General features: G+C 68.6%; 2 protein-coding genes across 4 annotated transcripts; both read right to left on the bottom strand.

The window, feature by feature from the left end:
• Nucleotides 1-559: 559 nt before the first annotated feature.
• LOC123026209 (cytochrome P450 2F5-like) lies at nt 560-7,101 on the bottom strand. 3 transcript variants are annotated; one of them, XM_044435545.1, is made up of 9 exons: nt 6,910-7,101; nt 6,177-6,339; nt 5,794-5,943; nt 5,385-5,545; nt 4,276-4,452; nt 3,301-3,442; nt 2,848-3,035; nt 1,687-1,828; nt 560-867 (listed from the first exon to the last, which is right to left on the bottom strand). In XM_044435545.1, the coding sequence occupies exons 1-9, from the start codon at nt 7,099-7,101 to the stop codon at nt 686-688; spliced, it is 1,497 nt and encodes a 498-aa protein (XP_044291480.1). In that variant the 3' UTR covers nt 560-685. The 3 variants fall into 3 exon arrangements, with proteins under 3 accessions (XP_044291480.1, XP_044291479.1, XP_044291481.1); XM_044435544.1 differs by having other exon boundaries at nt 5,794-5,990; nt 6,203-6,339; XM_044435546.1 differs by lacking the exon at nt 4,276-4,452.
• On the bottom strand, nt 664-15,466 carry LOC123026208 (cytochrome P450 2F3-like). Its single transcript, XM_044435542.1, has 10 exons — nt 15,211-15,466; nt 14,257-14,419; nt 13,604-13,753; nt 13,207-13,367; nt 12,747-12,923; nt 12,435-12,576; nt 11,772-11,959; nt 11,345-11,486; nt 10,963-11,148; nt 664-743 (listed from the first exon to the last, which is right to left on the bottom strand). Exons 1-9 carry the CDS (start codon nt 15,409-15,411, stop codon nt 10,967-10,969), a joined length of 1,506 nt encoding a protein of 501 aa, XP_044291477.1. The 5' UTR covers nt 15,412-15,466; the 3' UTR covers nt 664-743; nt 10,963-10,966.
• Nucleotides 15,467-15,984: the final 518 nt, after the last annotated feature.

Raw genomic sequence — 15,984 nt, 5'->3', positions numbered from 1 at the left:
AAGCGGCCCTTGTCGCGGACAGCTGCCCAAAGGAGAGCGGTCAAGAGCAGGCAAAGCTGCGTGCGGCTCTTTGGCAGTGAAGGGGGCGTGCCGTAGCCGCGTCCCTTTCGGGCAAAATCCTCCAGCCCAGGCAGGCGGATCAGGCCCTGGTCGGCGTCTTGCACCTTTTCTGCCCTTCTGCAAGCCCTGGGTGCCCGGGAACGGAGAAGCACCTGCCCGCCCTGCCGTGGAAGTGCAAGGCCGGCCGGTGGCTGCCAGCCCTCGGGCCCCGTGTCAGGATGGGGCTCCTGAAGGGCTAAGCGGGCGCGTTCCCACGGGAACAAGGAGCAGGCCGGCTCGGTCGGAAGCGAGCAGCGGGAGCCAGAAGGGGGCGGCGGCTGCAGAGAGGAGAGCTGGTGATGTGGGGCTTTCCCGAGGGGTGGCATAAAGCAGGCTTTGGCCGGGAGGTGCTCGGCGGCAAGAGAGGCCCTGGGCCCTGAGGTGGGGGGTGAAGTCGACCGGGGCTGCCAAGCGGGGATGCGCAGGCTCGGCGGCACAGCAGACCGGCGGCCGTGGGCGAGTGGGGCTGGGCGGGCGGCAGGCCGGCGGGCGGGCGGGCGGGACACCCCGCCGAGCGCCGGGAGCGCTGCTGGCCGGAGGGGCGGTGAGGCAGGGTCCCAGCCAGGGGCTGCTGGGCTGGCGAGCGCTAGCGGGGAAGGAGCCGGAGCTGGAACGGGCGCGGCACGTTGCCCAGGCCGGTGCTCTGCGGGGTCAGGTCAATCTCCGCGGGGCTGACCAGCGGCCGCAGCGTGAAGCGCTGCAGGATGGTGACGAGGAAGAGGAAGAGCTCCATGCGGGCCAGGCCGGCTCCCAGGCAGATGCGCTTCCCTGGGGGTGAGGAGCAGAGGACAGGCGGCCGGAGAGCTGGGTCGTCCATCGGGAGGCGCCCCCTTTTCCCCAATTATTGGCATCCCTTGGCAGCCCGTCAAGCCCGAGGCTTGGAGCTGCCCGGAGAACCGGCTTTCGGTGCCGAGGCACGGCGGTGGAACGGGCGCGAAGGGCAATGTCCCCAGCGCCCCCCCACGGCTGGGCAGCCTCCCCCCCCCCGCCGTGGGGCCGTGCCTGGGGGGCATCACCCCCAGGCGAGCCCAGGTCCCTCTCAGCTTGGGGAGGGCTCCGCTATGGGGTTCTGCAGGTGCCCTTTGGGCATTTTTCCCGAAAGGAGGCTGGCCTCGTGAAGTTGGGCTTCTCTGGGCATGCGGGGGGGGGGGGAGGCCATTGTGCGCCTATCTGGAGTTAATGCTCATGGGATGTCGGAAGCTGCCTTCTGAGGACGCCAAGAAACCTTTGGCTTCCATGCGCAAGGCCCCCCCCGAAAAAAATCTGCCCCCTGCACATGCCTCGCTCCACCTCTCTTGCCTTCCCCGTGGGGCTCACGGAGGCGCTCGTCTGCGCGCTTCCCCGAGTCGTTCAGCTCCTGCCCCCCCCGCCCCCCCCCGGAGTGTGCTGCCGCCAGCAGGCTCTTGCCAGATTTTAGGCAGCAAAGCCCCCATTCAGTGCCTTGTTGCGGGGATAAGATGGATGATGTCAGCTGCCTTGAGCCCTTTGCAGGAAAAAGGCAGGATATATATATATATATAAATTAAAATAAAATAAAATAAAAATTCGGGGCGGCGCTGAGCCGCGCGCTGGGACCCCCACTGTTACCTGGGGCGAAGGGCATGAAAGCATCGCTGCTTCGGAACTCGTTGTTTTCGCCCAGGAAGTTGGCTGGGTTGAAGGAAGTCGGATCCTTGAACTGGCTGGGATCGTAGTGGACGGAGCTCAGTAAGGGGATGACGTTGGTGCCCTGTGGAGAGGGAAGGGGAGCCGTCACGGTTCCGGGGGGCAGGGGGAAGGAAGGAAGCACCCCCAGCGCGGAAGGGAGCCAGCGGGAGCGTGGCAGCTGCTGCCCGCACACTCCGCCGGGGGTCCAGTCCCACCCCGGGAACTCCCTGGCTGGCTGGGCAGAGGGTGCTGGTCCAGGGGAGGCCCCAAGCCGCCACGCCTTTTGGGCCGAGGTGGCTGGCAGCCAGCCTAGCGAGCCAGGGCCTCCTCTAGGGCGGGGGTGGCGAAACTTTGAGAGACCGAGTGCCCAAACGGCATCCCAAAACCCACTTACTTATCGCAAACTCTGCAATAAAGCCTGAAAACCGAGGTTTTAGTTGAGAAAAAACAACCCACAGCCAGTCCAAGCAAATGTATGTATAAACTTGGCAGTGAACTTGGACGAGTCGCGGCTAATGAGTCGTGGCCCGTGACGTCATCGCCTGGCGCCGTCCCTCCTTTCCAACCATGCGCATGGCCCCCGTGTGCGCTGCTATCCGATGCTCGGCTGCTGGGGCGATGCTGGGGCAACTCGGCTTGTGTGCCGACAGAGAGGGCTCTGCGTGCCCCTGTGGCACACGTGCCGTAGGTTCACCATCACTGCCCTGACCCTACCCTGGTGCACCCCCCCTCACCCTAATAGAGGGGTAAAGTTCCATTGGAAATAGGGTGAATTTGAAAAAGCCCTCCTTGAGGAGTTTTTTCTGCGCAGCTCATCCTTTCTGCCCCTTCTAAACTCATTCCAACCATCAGAATCGCACCAGGACGCCCCGTTTTCCTAACCCTCATGCTTGCCATAGGTTTGCCACCACAGCTGTAGGGGGAGGAGCACCGCCCCCCCCCCCCCGCAAGCCCCCCCAGGCTCGCCAGGGCCTTCCTGTGCCCCCCCGCCCCGCGAGGCCCTTGTGGCTGTTCGGCTCTCCGCTCACACAAGTGCCGGCTCTGCTGGGAGCCCTGGGCGGAAGGCAGGCAGGTCGGGCCGCTGGGCCGGGGATCCCTCACCTTGGGCAGCAGGTAGCCCCTGAAGGGGGTGTCCCGCGTCACGGCACGGGGCAGCCCCATGGGCAGGATGGAGATGAAGCGCTGGACCTCGTAGAGCACGGCGTCCGTGTACGGCATGTGCTTGCGGTCGGCCAGGCAGGGCGTGCGCTCGGGCCCGATCACGCGGTCGATCTCCTCGTGGACTCGAGCTGCGGGGCGGGGGGTGAGGGAGGGTGCAGCCCCGGCGGGCCCTGCTTCCTCCCGGCGCCTCCCTAGCCCGGAACCGGCCCGAGAGCCCGGCCCCCACTGTGGGTCGAGGTGCCGGGCCACTCAGGCGGCTGCAGCCGTGCCGTCGTGAGGCAGGACCGCCCTCCCGCTCCATTCGGACCGCTGCAAGGGCGCCCGCCCGTCACAGAGCGCCGGTACTGCCAGCTCCTGGGGAGACGCGCCCCGCGCCCCTGGCTGCCCCCTCACCTGCCACCTCGGGGTGTTTCATGAGGATCAGGAAACTGTAGCGCAGGGTGGTGCTGGTCGTCTCGGTGCCCCCGAAGAACAGGTTGTGGGTGGTCATCACCAGGGTCTCCATGTGGAAGTGGCTCAGGGGGTCCTGCTTCTCCTAAGCAGGAGGCAATGCAGACGGGACGGATTGGGCCCCTTCCTTCTTTCGGGCTGGGCCAGGGGTGCCCCCGGTCCAGCCCTCGCAGCCCCCTTGCTGGTGCGGAGAGCGCTGGCCTGGCGGTTCGGGACCCCATGAATGGCCGCCGTGGCCCCACGGTGAAGACCGGGGGCCCAGCTAATATGGCGCAGGGTTTGCTCTGTCGCGGGTGTTCTGCTGCCCTTCAGGCCTGTGATGTTCCCCACCGCCGCACAGCCGCCCTCTCTCCCCAGTTCCCTGCCTCCAACAGGGAGAGCCGCCGGAAATGGCGGCCGGCAGGGATGCTGCGGGTGGGCAGACTGCCCGGTCCTGGGTCAGCCCCACACAGAAACGTGCCACCTCCTCCGCTCCAAGCACCCTGTTCAAGCGGGTGGCTGCTGTGCAGGCAGGCCGGCCTCTGATCCACCTGTGGGCGTGTGCGCATGTGTGTGCGCGTGCAAAGTCTTTTCTGGGTCTCCCCCCCACATGGCCCCGGATGCAGCGCCCACCTGGCCCCTGCGGTCCCTGGCACTGCCACGACCACAGCATCCCGGCCGTCCTGCCGGCAAGCGTGGGGGAGCGGGAGCCGACTGCGCGGGAAGGTGGGCTGGGCCCCCGCAGGCGTGGTCTCCCTGGGAAGAGCCCCTGGGGGCGAGCAGGGCCGGAGGGCAGGCCTGGGGCGGCCTCTGCCGCCTCCCTGGCCGACTCCCCTGAGCCCTCCTGAGCGTCAGGACTGGGCAGGAGCGATGCTGGACGGGGCCTCTGGCGGGCGGTGCCCCCTGGGGGGGAGCCTCCGTGGCCGGGCAGGGGCGCACCTGCTCCATGCGGACGAGGAAGCAGTCGATGAAGTCCTGCGGCTCGCGGGGGTTCAGGTCCCTCTGGTGCTGGCGGATGCGCTCAGCGATGAACTGGCGCAGTTTCTCGAAGTTCCGGAAGATCTGGTGATGAGGCCCCGGCAAGAAGTCCATGAGGCGCGGGAAAATGTTGTAGAGCTGGGAAAGGAAAGGGGCGGGTCAGGAGGCGCAGCCACAGGGTCGTCCTCGCAGATGCGGCCCACACCTGCCCCCGAGAGGCACGCACCCCGCAACCTCCGGATCCGACCGGCAGGGCCCCAGGCTTCCCCAGGAGGCAGCCAAGCTGCACCGCAGGGCTGCACACGGGGGCAAAACGCCCTCGGAAGCTAATCTGGGCGGTCTGACGCCCAGCCGCCCTCTGCCAGCCTCGCCCCTGCGTGAACTCAAGCCGCCGGGCAGGACCCGAAGGAGGCCGCACGGCCTTCGTGCCGCGTTCATGGCAGCCCGGCAAGAGTGATCTGCCCGTGCCCTGGAGACCCCTGGCCGGCTCCCGGGTGGGGGCTCCTCGCCCTCCCCGGCACTTTGTCCTCCTCCTCCTCGGAGCAAAAGGGGGCAGCAGCCGCCACGCAGCGAGGGCAGGGCGAAATGCGGGCAGTGACGGAGCGGAGCGGCAGCGAGCGGCCCTGCCCGCGAAGCTCACCCAGTACAGCGGGGCAGCTGCCGCACCGGGGGGGGGGGCTGCCCCGCTGGCCTTCGGAGAAGCCAGCTCGACTTGAGCGGGGAAGGGTCTGCAGGGAGAGGGGCCACCAGGCACAGCCGGCGGCTCACGGCGCCCTTGCTCTGCCCTGTTCCAAGCAGTTTGCCGGGGATTCTGTCCCTTTTCCCCTCGCCCCCCCCCCCGCCGTCTCCCATCTTCTTCCTCACTGCAGGAAATGCAGCCCCGTTACAGCCCCCCCATCCTCTTCTGCCTGACTGCACACGGAGGGAGGCAGGCAGGCCAGCGAGGATGAACGGGGGCTCCCCACCCCTCTGCGCCCCAGAGAAGCCCCCCTGCACCGCGGCAGGCAGCTCCTCTGCCGGGGAAGGGTGGCCCGGCCATCCTGCCCCCCCCCCCCCCCCGTCCCGCTTGCCTCTCCCCAGGCGGAGCTCATGATCCTGAAGTTGTCGTTCAGGTGGTTGAGCAGGACGAGGAAGGCGGCGTCCTCGTAGTCGAAGCGGCGGCCGAACACCACGGCACAGATGACGTTGGAGACGGCGCGGCAGACGAGGTCCAGGGGGTTGAAGGGTGCCCCTGCAACGGGAGCGCCGTGCTCTGCGGGGGGAGCGGGCTCCCGCAGGGGTCGGCTGCTCGGGCCCTCCGGGGATTGGGGAACCCCTGCCCTGCCCCGTCCCGTCCCGTCCCGTCCCGTCCCGCCTCGCCTGTCAGCGGCGCCCCTGCCCCAGCTCGGAGGGGCTGCCCCCGCCCGGCCCTTGCCCCCACGCCTCCGCCCAGCCCTCCTCGGCCCCTGCACCCCTCATGGGCCCCGGCCGGGCACTCACCCCCAGTCTTCCGGAACTCCTGGACCAGGCACTGGGCCTCCTCCTGGATCCGGACCTCGATGCTTCTCCTCCCCATCCCGAAGTTCTTCAGCGCGTGCAGCGCAAAGCGGCGCAGCGTCTTCCACTTCTCCCCGTTGGAGAAGGCGATGCCTCCGGAAGGAGAGACCCTCCTCAGGCCCCCGCCCGCCTTCGTTCCCCTCTGCAGTGCCGGCCTCAGCCCTGGGGGGGGAGGCTTCGCGGGGACCCCGGCCCCGGCGGCCCCCCGCCCCTCGGAGCAGGGCTTGTGCCTTCCCTCCAGTGCCCTCCCAGGAGGAAAGGGAGGCCGGCTGCCTCCGGCGCGGCTCCGGCTCCGGACCGGAAGCGGGGGACGGGGAGCGCCTTACCATTGCCGCGGGTGAAGCGGTGGAACACGGGGAAGTCCCCGCGGCCGCTGAAGTCGTCCGCCTGCTCCACCAGGGCCTCCCGCACCGCCTGGTAGCCGCAGAGGACCACGCAGGGCAGCGAGCCCAGGTGGACGGTGTAGACCGGCCCGAACCTCTCGCCGAGCTGCCGGGGGGGGGGGGGGGGGGGGGGGGGAGGAGGCGGTGGGCTGGCAGGGCTTCCCAGCGGCCTCCTCGCCCGGCGCTCCCAGCAGCCCGGCGAGCCCGGCTGCGCTCTCACGGACACAGGCCGGGGCCCCTCTCCTCTGGGAGTGCCCGCAAAAGCGGGGCCACCAAGGAGAGGGCCTGCTCTGCAGCGGCACCCGGCTTTGGGATGGATCCCGGAGCAGCCGGCCGGCCCCCGCACCCGTCGGTCTCCAGGCCCCCGAGGACCTGCTGATTCCCAATTCCCGGGGCAGTGTGCTCGCCGCCCGCCATGTTGCATCTCTCCTTGCGCATTAAACCTTCGCTTTGCCGCTGCTCCGTTGGCCTCCTGCCTTTCTTCTTCTTGCTAGGATCCCGAGCCATAGCTCACAAGCCTCTCCTCCTCTTCATTTGGCCTTCGCAACAGCCCGTGAGGCAGCACGGCTCAGGGGGCGCGGCTGGCCCAGTGCGAGAGGACCCTCCGCCGGCGTGAGTGCAGCCAGGGACTCCCGCCCCCCGGCAGCCCCCAGCCCGGGCAGCTCCCCGCTCTCACCTTCTCCAGAGATCGGTGCATTTCGTTGGGGTCCAGCTGTAGGAGGTTGCCCAGCAGCGGCAGTGGTGTGGGGCCGGGCGGCAGCCTGCCCTTCCCGCCCCTCCCGCCCTGCTTCCCATTGAGGTACAACGCCAGGCAGGCCAGGCAGGCCAGCAGGAGCAAGGCCAGGGGGGCAGCCGCGCCGAGGTCCATGGGCGCCAGGGAGCAGCAGCCGAGTGGGAGGCCCCGGCCCGGACCGCAGGGGCTAAATAGGGCCCTCGCGCGCTCCCCCCGCCCCGCTCTGGCCTTGGCCCCGGAGCGTGTGGGCTCGGCTGGCTCCCTTCCGTCCCAGGCGGCTGGAGGGGCCCTGATCCTGCACAGGTGCTGTGGAGCCGCCCAGCACAGGCCTGCAAATGTGCCGGGCGCGAGCTGCCCTCCCTCCCTCCCTCCCACCCTGCCCGGACTCCGTGTTTACATGTCGGGATCCGCAAGGGGAGGCCTGGGGTGTTTACACAGTCCAGATGCAGGGGAGCGTCTGTTTGGAATGCAGTTGCTGGGAGCTGAGCCTGCAGCCAGACTCCCCCTGCCTCCCGCCCAGGCCTCTGGCCTTCCCCTGGCCTGGAATCGCGCGAGAGCCCATGCGGCACGGCCGGTGCTCGCGGCTGCAGCCGGGCACACCGGTGCACTCGCCGGAGCCCCAGGGCGCTCTGCCTTATTTCGGCCACCTTCGCGCCCTTGCTCGGGTGCCTTGGGCTGCCAGAACTGCGGGGCGCAGGGGCCACGGCCGGCCTTTCTGCGCACGGTCCTCACGCTCTGAGCTCAGCCGGGTGCAGGGGGCGGCCTCCTCGCGGGATCTTGGCTGTGGGGTGGCCAGGCGGAGGCGACGCCAGTCACAGGAGAGGCCCCAGTAGCCGCTCTCGAGGCCGACCCGCCGGCCGGAGACCGTGCGTTCAAGCAGCGCGGCCAGCCGGCCCTGCTGGGCCTCCCTCCCAGACGGCAGAGCACGAAGCCCGCCCGCTGCTTCCGAGACGCTGCTGGGTGCGACCGACCGGAGCTGCCACGGCTGGAGGAGACTGACCTCAGCCGCTCGAGGGACCGGCGGGGGGATCCGCCTCTGGCGGCAGGGCCGTCCGCGCGGTGCTGAGAGGGCCGTGCGGCTCTTCCGTGGCAGCGCTCCGCCACGGCAGCCGCAGCCCCCGAGAGGAAGGGACGGATCCTGCCCGGGGCTGCTCTTCCACAGCCTCTGCGGCCTGCACGCACGCCGGCGCTACTGTGGACGGGGCCTCGCGGAAGTTCTGCCCCCAGGAGGGGCCGCGCTGCGTGGAACCGCCCTGGCCATTGCGGCTTTCGGGGGGCCTTCTGCTCCCGGGAACGGGCCGGTGTCGCCCCACGGGAGCCGCCATCCTGAACAGCAGGTCCTGGCAAGGCCACGAAGACTCGGCCGTTCAGAAGAGCTTAGATGACCCCTGGCCGGGAATGCCAGGCGGCCAAAGAAACCGCAGGGCACCCTCAAGCCCTGCGCTCTGTGATGACGGCCTGGGCGGAGGCCGCCAGGGAAGGCCTGCAGCACAGCGGATCCCTCTCGGGGGCCCTCCAAGCGGAGCCCAGGCGGGAACCGAGCAGTTAAAACAGAGCATAATGAGTGGAAAGGCCACCGAATCACAGCGTGGCACCCAGGAAGAGCCCGGAAAACCCGGATCTTATTCTGTGTGAAACGATACACGATCTTCTGAGAGCTCGTGTTCATGCATGTGTGCGACGGCCCTGCAGCCCGAGCCACGGAGGCACACAGGACGCGCGTGGGACGTGGGGCGAGCGAGGGGAAGTCGCCCCGTGGGCCTCCTGTCTCCGGGGGCGCCGGCTGGGGCTGCGCGTGTCTCTCGGCAAGCGGGGAGCCCACGTGGCTTTCCTCTGCAGCAGGTCTGCCGTGCCGGTGCGTGTGGCCTGGCCTGCTGGGGACCCAGTGCCGCTGCACCCCAGCTTCTCTGAGGGGAACCCCGGTCCCAGTCTTTCCATACAACGTGCCGAACCCGGCCGGGAAAGTGGCGCCCGCAGTGATGAAGACGCCCAGATGGCCCACTGCGGGCGATGGCGGTGCGATTCGGCGTGAGCCGAGCCTTCGCCTTCTGCGGTGCTTCTCCTCTGCCAGCGAACGGCTTTCAGGGAGACCCATCCTGGCCTGCCCTGGCACTGGCACCCTATCCTGCCCAGAAGACAGCCACAAGCCCTTCCTGGCGGCACACTGGGATGATGCCAGCCACCCCCCCGGCATTCCTCTCCTCCCTTGCAATATCAGCAGACCTTGCTCTGAAGATTTGCTGCTAAACTTCCCCTCGTGAAAGGGTGCTGACCTTGGCCCTTCTTGCAAAATCAGGGCCTGGGTTTCATCAGCGCTGGGGCTTCGTGCCAGCACCGCAGAAGTGGGAGCTGGCCGGCACTGCCAAAGCCTCGCTCGGGCACCCTCCCGGCGGGCTCTGGCTTGTGGCCCAGGCGGCCGGCCAGCGATGCGGCCGGCGTGCGGCACAGACGGCAACCGTGCAGCTGGGCGCCGTCCCGCATTCTGCACCCCGACCGCTCCTTTCGACCGTGGCCGGCTGGAGGCTACTTCCAGGGACAAGGCGATCGCCGGCAGGGCGAGGAGGCGCTGGCCACCTCTCCTGCGCTCCGCCTCGGCCAGGGCCCAGGGTGGCAGAGCGGCCGCAGCTGCCCGCCTGTGCCGGCCCCTGCCCAGCACGGCTGCAGCCGCGTCCCGGGCCATGCTGACTGTGCCCGCTCAAGTTCATTAAAGCCGGGAGCGGTTCGAAGCGCTGGTGCTTTAACCCTGGAGATCCTTGATGATGTGGGCCCAGGTTGCCAGAAGGCTGACCGTGTGCGTGTGCGGTATTCACCCTCCGCGACCGTGTAACGGTCCCACCCAGGGAGTGAAAGGGGTGTCTGCCTGGGAGGGGGCCTTCCCTGCCGTGGCCCCAGCTGTGCAGCAGCTTCCCTAGGGAGGCCGACCTGGTGCCGTCCTTACTGTCATTTCGGCACCAGTTGCAGGCTTTGCCCAGGCCTGGAAACCCGCCATGCCCGCAGTGCTCTGCACCATCGTGCTCTGCACCCGCCATGCCCGCATCGCCCGTGCGCGGCGCACTCCTTGTTGACCGGTTTTTATTCTTCTTCGGGAAACGCCGAAGCTGCCAAGGGCTGCTGGCTGGGGACCTTTCCCTGCCCTAGCCTGGCCCTTCGGCATGTATTTCTGGGCTTGCTGCTGGGCTGTGTGTCGGCCGGGGCAGGCCGCCCGAAAGGCGCTTTGTTGCAGGGGAGGCTGCCACGGTGCAACTGGTTCGGCCCCAGTTGCCGTTCTGGGTCTGGCTGTGGCGCATGGAACGCGGCCCCTGGCCAAGGCAGCGGGGACGAGTGGATCCCGCCCGCTGGAAGGACGTCCACCTCCGACTCAGGTCAGGCTGCAACTGCTCGTAGTGCAGGGCAAAGCTTTAATGGCTTTAATGGTTTCTACAGCGCCAGCAGCGCCACTGGCCCTTGTGGAGCTTCGCAGGCCAGGAGGGGTGGGTCCTCGGGCTCCCCAGCTTGCCCTCGAAAGCCAACAGTGTGTGGGGTTCGGGGGGGGGCAGAAAGCGGGAAGGCTCAGGAAGGTTGCAGCCAGACCCGTTCTGCGCCCCAAACCCGCGGCAGCCGCGGCAAGTCCAGCGGGCACCGGACGAGGAGAGGCCCGCGGGCAGGCAGGTGGCCGCGGCCAGTTTGCGTCCGGGGGGGGGCCAGGCCTGCTCTTCTGTGCAGGGAGCGCAGGTCGCTGGCCAAGCAGGCTGGGCACGGAGAGGTTTGTGGGGCGTGTGTGCCAGCCGTGGCGGGGAGCCACGCGGAGGGGGCGCGCTCCGTGGGGAGGGCCAGCAGCAGGCTGCCAGAGGGACCGGGCGCAGCTGCACGGGCCCCTCTGCGGCAGTCCGCCTGAGCATGGAGGGGAGGCGGCTCCGGGAGAGAGGGGGCGGCTGGGGAGGGGGCTCGTAGCCCGGAGTCCGAGGTTGCCACCCTTGGCCGAGGCTGCTTCTCCGCGCCCTGCACGCCGCCAGGAGGCGCGCTACCGGGGCAGGAGGCAGAACTGGTAGGGGCGCGGGATGCTGCCCAGCCCGGTGGACTCCGGGGTGATGTCGATGTCCTGGGGCTCCGCCAGGGGCTTCAGCCTGAAGTTCTGCAGGATGGTGGTGAGGAAGAGGAAGAGCTCCATGACTGCCAGGCCTTCGCCCAGGCACACGCGCTTGCCTGCAGGGGGAGAGGCAGGGAGGGAGGGGGACGGGGTGAGCGCAGCCGCCCCTCACGCAGCAGGCCGGGGGAAGCGCCGGGCGGCAGAGTGGGCGCCTTCCCCACGGGGGGTGGACCCCGGGCCTCTCTGCCCCGGCACGGGCGAAGGACCACCGCTCGCTGCCCCCAGCCCCGCCCGCCCGCCCGCCCTCAGCACCTGCGGAGAAGGCCATGAAGGCGTCATTCCTCTTGAAGCGCCCGCTCTCGTCCAGGAAGTGGGTCGGGTCGAAGGAATCGGGGTTCTTGAACTGCGTCGGGTCGAACTGGGACGTGCAGAGCAGCGGGATGATGTTGAGGTCCTGGGCGGGGCGGGCAGAGGATGGTGCGGGTGAGCGGCCCGCCGGGCACAGGTCGGCCAGCAGTGGGCGGCCCAGGCCGGCGCAGGGCTGCCCTTAGCTCGCGCCTGTGACTGGCCATGCCATAATATGGACGGGAGCGGCTTCGAGCATGGACAGAGCGCCCCCGCTCAGCCCTCGCAGCCTCCAGGCTCACAGGCGAGGGGGGCCGGGAGGGATGCCCTCCCACTGGTGTGGAACGGGGTCGGGCACATGGCCGTCCCACAGGAGGGGTGTCTCTTGACAAACCTTGGGCAGAGTGTACCCGCGGAACTCGACGTCCCGCGTGAGCATGTGGGGCACCCCCATGGGCACGATGTCGGCGTAGCGCTGGATCTCGTGGATGACGGCGTCTGTGTAGGGCATCTTCGTCCGGTCCTCCATGCAGGGGCTCCGGTTCACCCCGATGACGCGGTCTATCTCCTCGTGGAGCTTTTCTGCAGGGGGCGGCACTGGCCGTTCGGAAGGCTTCCCACGGACCACAGGTGCTCGGGGGCGGGGGCCGTGGCTCGGGGGGGGGCAAAGTAGGGGATTCCGCACCGACGGCTCCCCCTCGGGGCAGGGCATCCGGGGCAGGCGCATGGTTCCAGAGGGCCCTCCAACGGGGCCCCGCTGCGGTATCCAGGCTGCTCCCGGCTGCTGGCAGTGCCTTCGTGGCCTGGGGGGCTCCTGCAGGAGCGCCCGCCCGGCCTCCGTGCCCGCCCAGAAGCGGCTCTTTGCCTGCCCGGGTCTGATCCTGCCCCAGGGCTCTTTGCAAGACCGCTGTTGCGAATCTTGCCCAGTCCCCCACCCCGCTGGCAGTGTGCTCGGGCCCCGTGACCCCTCGCCTCCTGGTTCTGTCCAGCAGTGGGAGGGCGGCCGGGACGGTCCCCCCCGCCTGCTCTCCCACGCGTGACCCGCCCCGTGGCTCACCTTCCACCTCGGGGTGCCGCAGGAGGATGCGCAGCCCGTAGCGCAGGGTCGAGCTGACCGTCTCCGTCCCCGCGAAGAAGAGGTTCACCGTGGTCTTGGACAGCGTCTCCTCGTTGAAGTGACTGTCGGGGTTGCCCTTCTCCTGCAGGGGGGCGGGGGCGGGGGCGAGGCAGAGGAGGCGTTGCTTCCCGCAGGCCCACGGGCACGGCGGGGCAGGGGTGGGCGCGGGGCGCTGCGCTCCCCCACCCCCTGCGGAGAGGGGAGCCTGCGGACGGATGGACGGACGCGTTGCCCGCCTGGGCCCCCGGGTACCTGCTGGATTTTGGTCAGGAAGCAGTCGATGAAATCACGCGGGGCGCTCGGGTCCAGCGTCTGCCGGTTCATCTCCAGCCGCTCCCCCACAAACTCCGCCAGCTTCAGGTAGTTCTTGTAGATCTGCTGGTGCGGCCCTGGGACGTGCCTCATGATCTTCGGGAAGGTGAAGAGCAGCTAGAGCGGGGGGGGGGGGGACACAAGTGAGCGACCTCCAGCGCACAAGCCCCCCGCCCGGGCCCTTTTCGAGGCCGGTTGTCATGAGAGCGGCTCCAGAGCCACGCTGCTGCACTGGAGCCGAGCCCGTCAGTTGGTTCTTTGATATTGGGGCAATGGAGACCTTGGAGTGGAAAATGGGGCAGGTTTTGAAAAACCGAATTCATGCCGTGGGACACGTGACCTGAAGACCCTTGCTCCCCCGCCCCGCCCCTCCCTCTCCTCTCCTCTGGGCTGGACTCACTTGTCCCCAGGTGGAGCTCATGAGCTTCCAGTTGCTGTTGATGAGGTCTAGCAACATGAGGAATTTCTTGTCGGTGTATTCGAAGCGCTCTCCAAAGACGAGGGAGCAGATGATGTTGGACCCGGCACAGCTCAGGAAGAAAGTGGGGTCGAAGGGTTTGCCTGTGAAGAAGCAGAACCCCAGTGCGCTCCAAGAACCCCAGTGCGCTCTCCCTGCCCCCCCCCCAGGCCGGCCCAATCATGCGCCGTCTCCCGTAGAACAGCCTTTTCTCTCCGAGGGACGGCCGGCCAGCCATGCTTCCACAGCTTCCACAGGTCTGTGCCGTTTGGGGAAGCGGCACCCCTCTGGCCTGCAGCCCCCCGGGGAGAGCAGGGCCCCGTCCCCCAGGGCCGCCGACCTTGGGTTTTCCGGAACTCGGCCACCAGGAACTGGGCCTCCTCCTTCATGCGCTGCTCGATGGACCTCTTGCCCATCCCGAAGTTCTTCAGGGTGGAGATGGCGAACCGGCGCAGCTGCCGCCACCGCTCACCGGTGCCGTACACGATCCCTGGGGGGGAGGCGGCCGGGGGGGTGAGTCTGCGCCGGCGGCACGGGCACCCGGCCACCGCCCAAGCCCCTTGTTGCCCCAGCAGCCCGGCCATGCCTTGCGCGCCCTCGAAGCTCTCCGCCAGGCCGGGGGCCTGATGCGCGGAGGGGCTGTGGCTGGGCCCCCCACCCCCAGGCAGCCGGGCGGGGGGTCAAAGCCCCAGGTACTCAGAGGGCTGGTGGCCCCGCTGCTGGCGGGGATGCTGGGCCCATTTGAGCTTGGGCTCAACACCTTAGCTCTCGCCAGTGCTGAAGTCTTTTCTGGGGGTACGTGAAGAAACAATGCATTAGGCTAGGGTTCTCTGAACGCGTGCAGAGTGCCTTTTCCACACGACTGAGCGACCGCCGTGGTGAGGGCCGCTGGCACCTCTGGGGTGTGTGGCAAGGGAGGGCCCCAGGCGGGCTGAGCCCCAGAACCTCTTCCTCTCCGAAAACGGCTCTGGGGGCCCCTCCCCTCGGGCTCACCGTTGCCTTTGCTCCACATCTGGACGGCGGGGAAGTCTCCTCGGCCGCTGAACTCCTCCGCCCTGTCGATCAGGGCCTCCTTGAGCACCTGGTAGCCGGAGAGGACCACGCAGGGCCGCGAGCCCAGGTGGAAGGTGTACATCGGGCCGTACGTCTTGCTGAGCTGGCGGTGGGGGAGAGGACTGTGGGACGGCCCGGCTCCGTTGGCCAAGCGGGCCCAGCCCTCTAGGGGCAGGCGGGCCACAAGAGAGCTGCCACTGCCACATCAGACGGGGAGGGGGCTGCCTCCTCCCTTCGAGGGGCCCCTTGGGTTGCCACGGGGGGGGGGGGACCCGCTTCCTTTGGCTGCCTCCAGCAAAGTGGCCTTAAAACTCCAGATCTCGGGCATTGGGAGTGTGGCTGTTGGGCACGGGGGTGATAATTAAACCGGAGGAGCCCACAACATTCTGAACAATTGAGCCAAACTTTGGCTGAGGAAAAGTCTGCTAGGAAGGAAGTTTCGGGCGGGGATGGGCGCCCACGCCGCTGGGGGCATCGCCAGGGGTGCAGCAGGAGAAGGGCCTCTTCCGCCTCAGCTGCCTGAAGGAGCCGGGCCGAGCCGCTGGGCCAGGGGCTGCATGCAGAGCTGCTGCCCCGCTGCCACACCAGGCCCCTGCCCCAAATTCCGGGGTTCCTCCTGCCCCCACCCCCCCGGGCAGGGCTGTCTGGTTCTGGGCCTGGCCTCCCCACGGGTGGCACAAGAGCCCCTCGCCTGGCCCACCTCTGAATTCGCCACCGCAGGACATGCCCGGCCGGCCGGGCAGCTGCGCCTCGTCTTGCGCAGGGTTAGCGTAACGCCAGCGGAAAATGGCTGCCATGTTCAGCTTTGTTCACTGCCGTGTCTTCCACAGCGGGGCCGTTCCAGCCCAGCAAGCGGGGAGAACCCCACGGCTGTCAGGGTGCCGGGGGGCTTACCTCTCTCAGGGACTTGATCAGCTCCCTCATGTCCACCTGGAGCACATTGCCCACAAAAGGGAGGGCAGGCGGCCCCGGGGGCAGGTTGCCGAACTTCCTTCTCCAGGTGAGGTGGAGGAACAGCAGGCAGGACCCCACCAACGCCAGGAGGACGCCGAAGGCCCCGCCGAGGACCGGCCTCCCGCCGGGGAAGAGCTCCATCCTCCTGTCACCCGCGTCGCTGGCAGGCTCGCTCTGCACTGAGGCGAGAGCGCTCGCTCGGTGGTGAAACCCAGTGTTCGTCTTTGCGCCTCCCCCGAGCAAACAGTGGCTGCCCTGACCGCCCGTTCGTCAACCTCGCGGGAGATTGGCAGTGGCTACCAGCTCGCCCAAGCCGAACACCCGGGACTGAGAGGCCGTTTCTGCCCCCCGTGGCAAGCTGCCGCCATGCTCTTCTCTATTCGTTTTCTGGGGATGCCGGCTGCCTCTGTCCGACAGGTCCTGGGGCTGCAGGCTTCTCCAGGGCAAGGTGTTCAGGCCCCATGAGACGTCTGTGGGGGCGCGTGTCTCCTCTGGACGCAGCCCCCGAGCATATCTATCCGGAAGCTTCGCTCACCTCGGACGAATCAGTGGACTCCTGTGAGCCCACCCAGGATGACTGTGCCGGAAGTGGATTGTTCTTCCCACGCAGACCCCTTCCCAGGAATTGGAAGTCCCCCCCCCCCCCGAGTCAGACTGGATGGCCCGGGAGACCCCTTCTGACTGCCTTTGCTTCTGGATCCTCATGAAGCAAAG

This window comes from Varanus komodoensis, unplaced genomic scaffold (assembly GCF_004798865.1).
Source record: "Varanus komodoensis strain SLA01 unplaced genomic scaffold, ASM479886v1 scaffold29_3, whole genome shotgun sequence".
In the NCBI taxonomy this organism is placed as follows: domain Eukaryota; kingdom Metazoa; phylum Chordata; class Lepidosauria; order Squamata; family Varanidae; genus Varanus; species Varanus komodoensis.
Note: the sequence above shows the minus strand (reverse complement) of the source record. Positions and strands in the feature narration are given on the sequence as shown.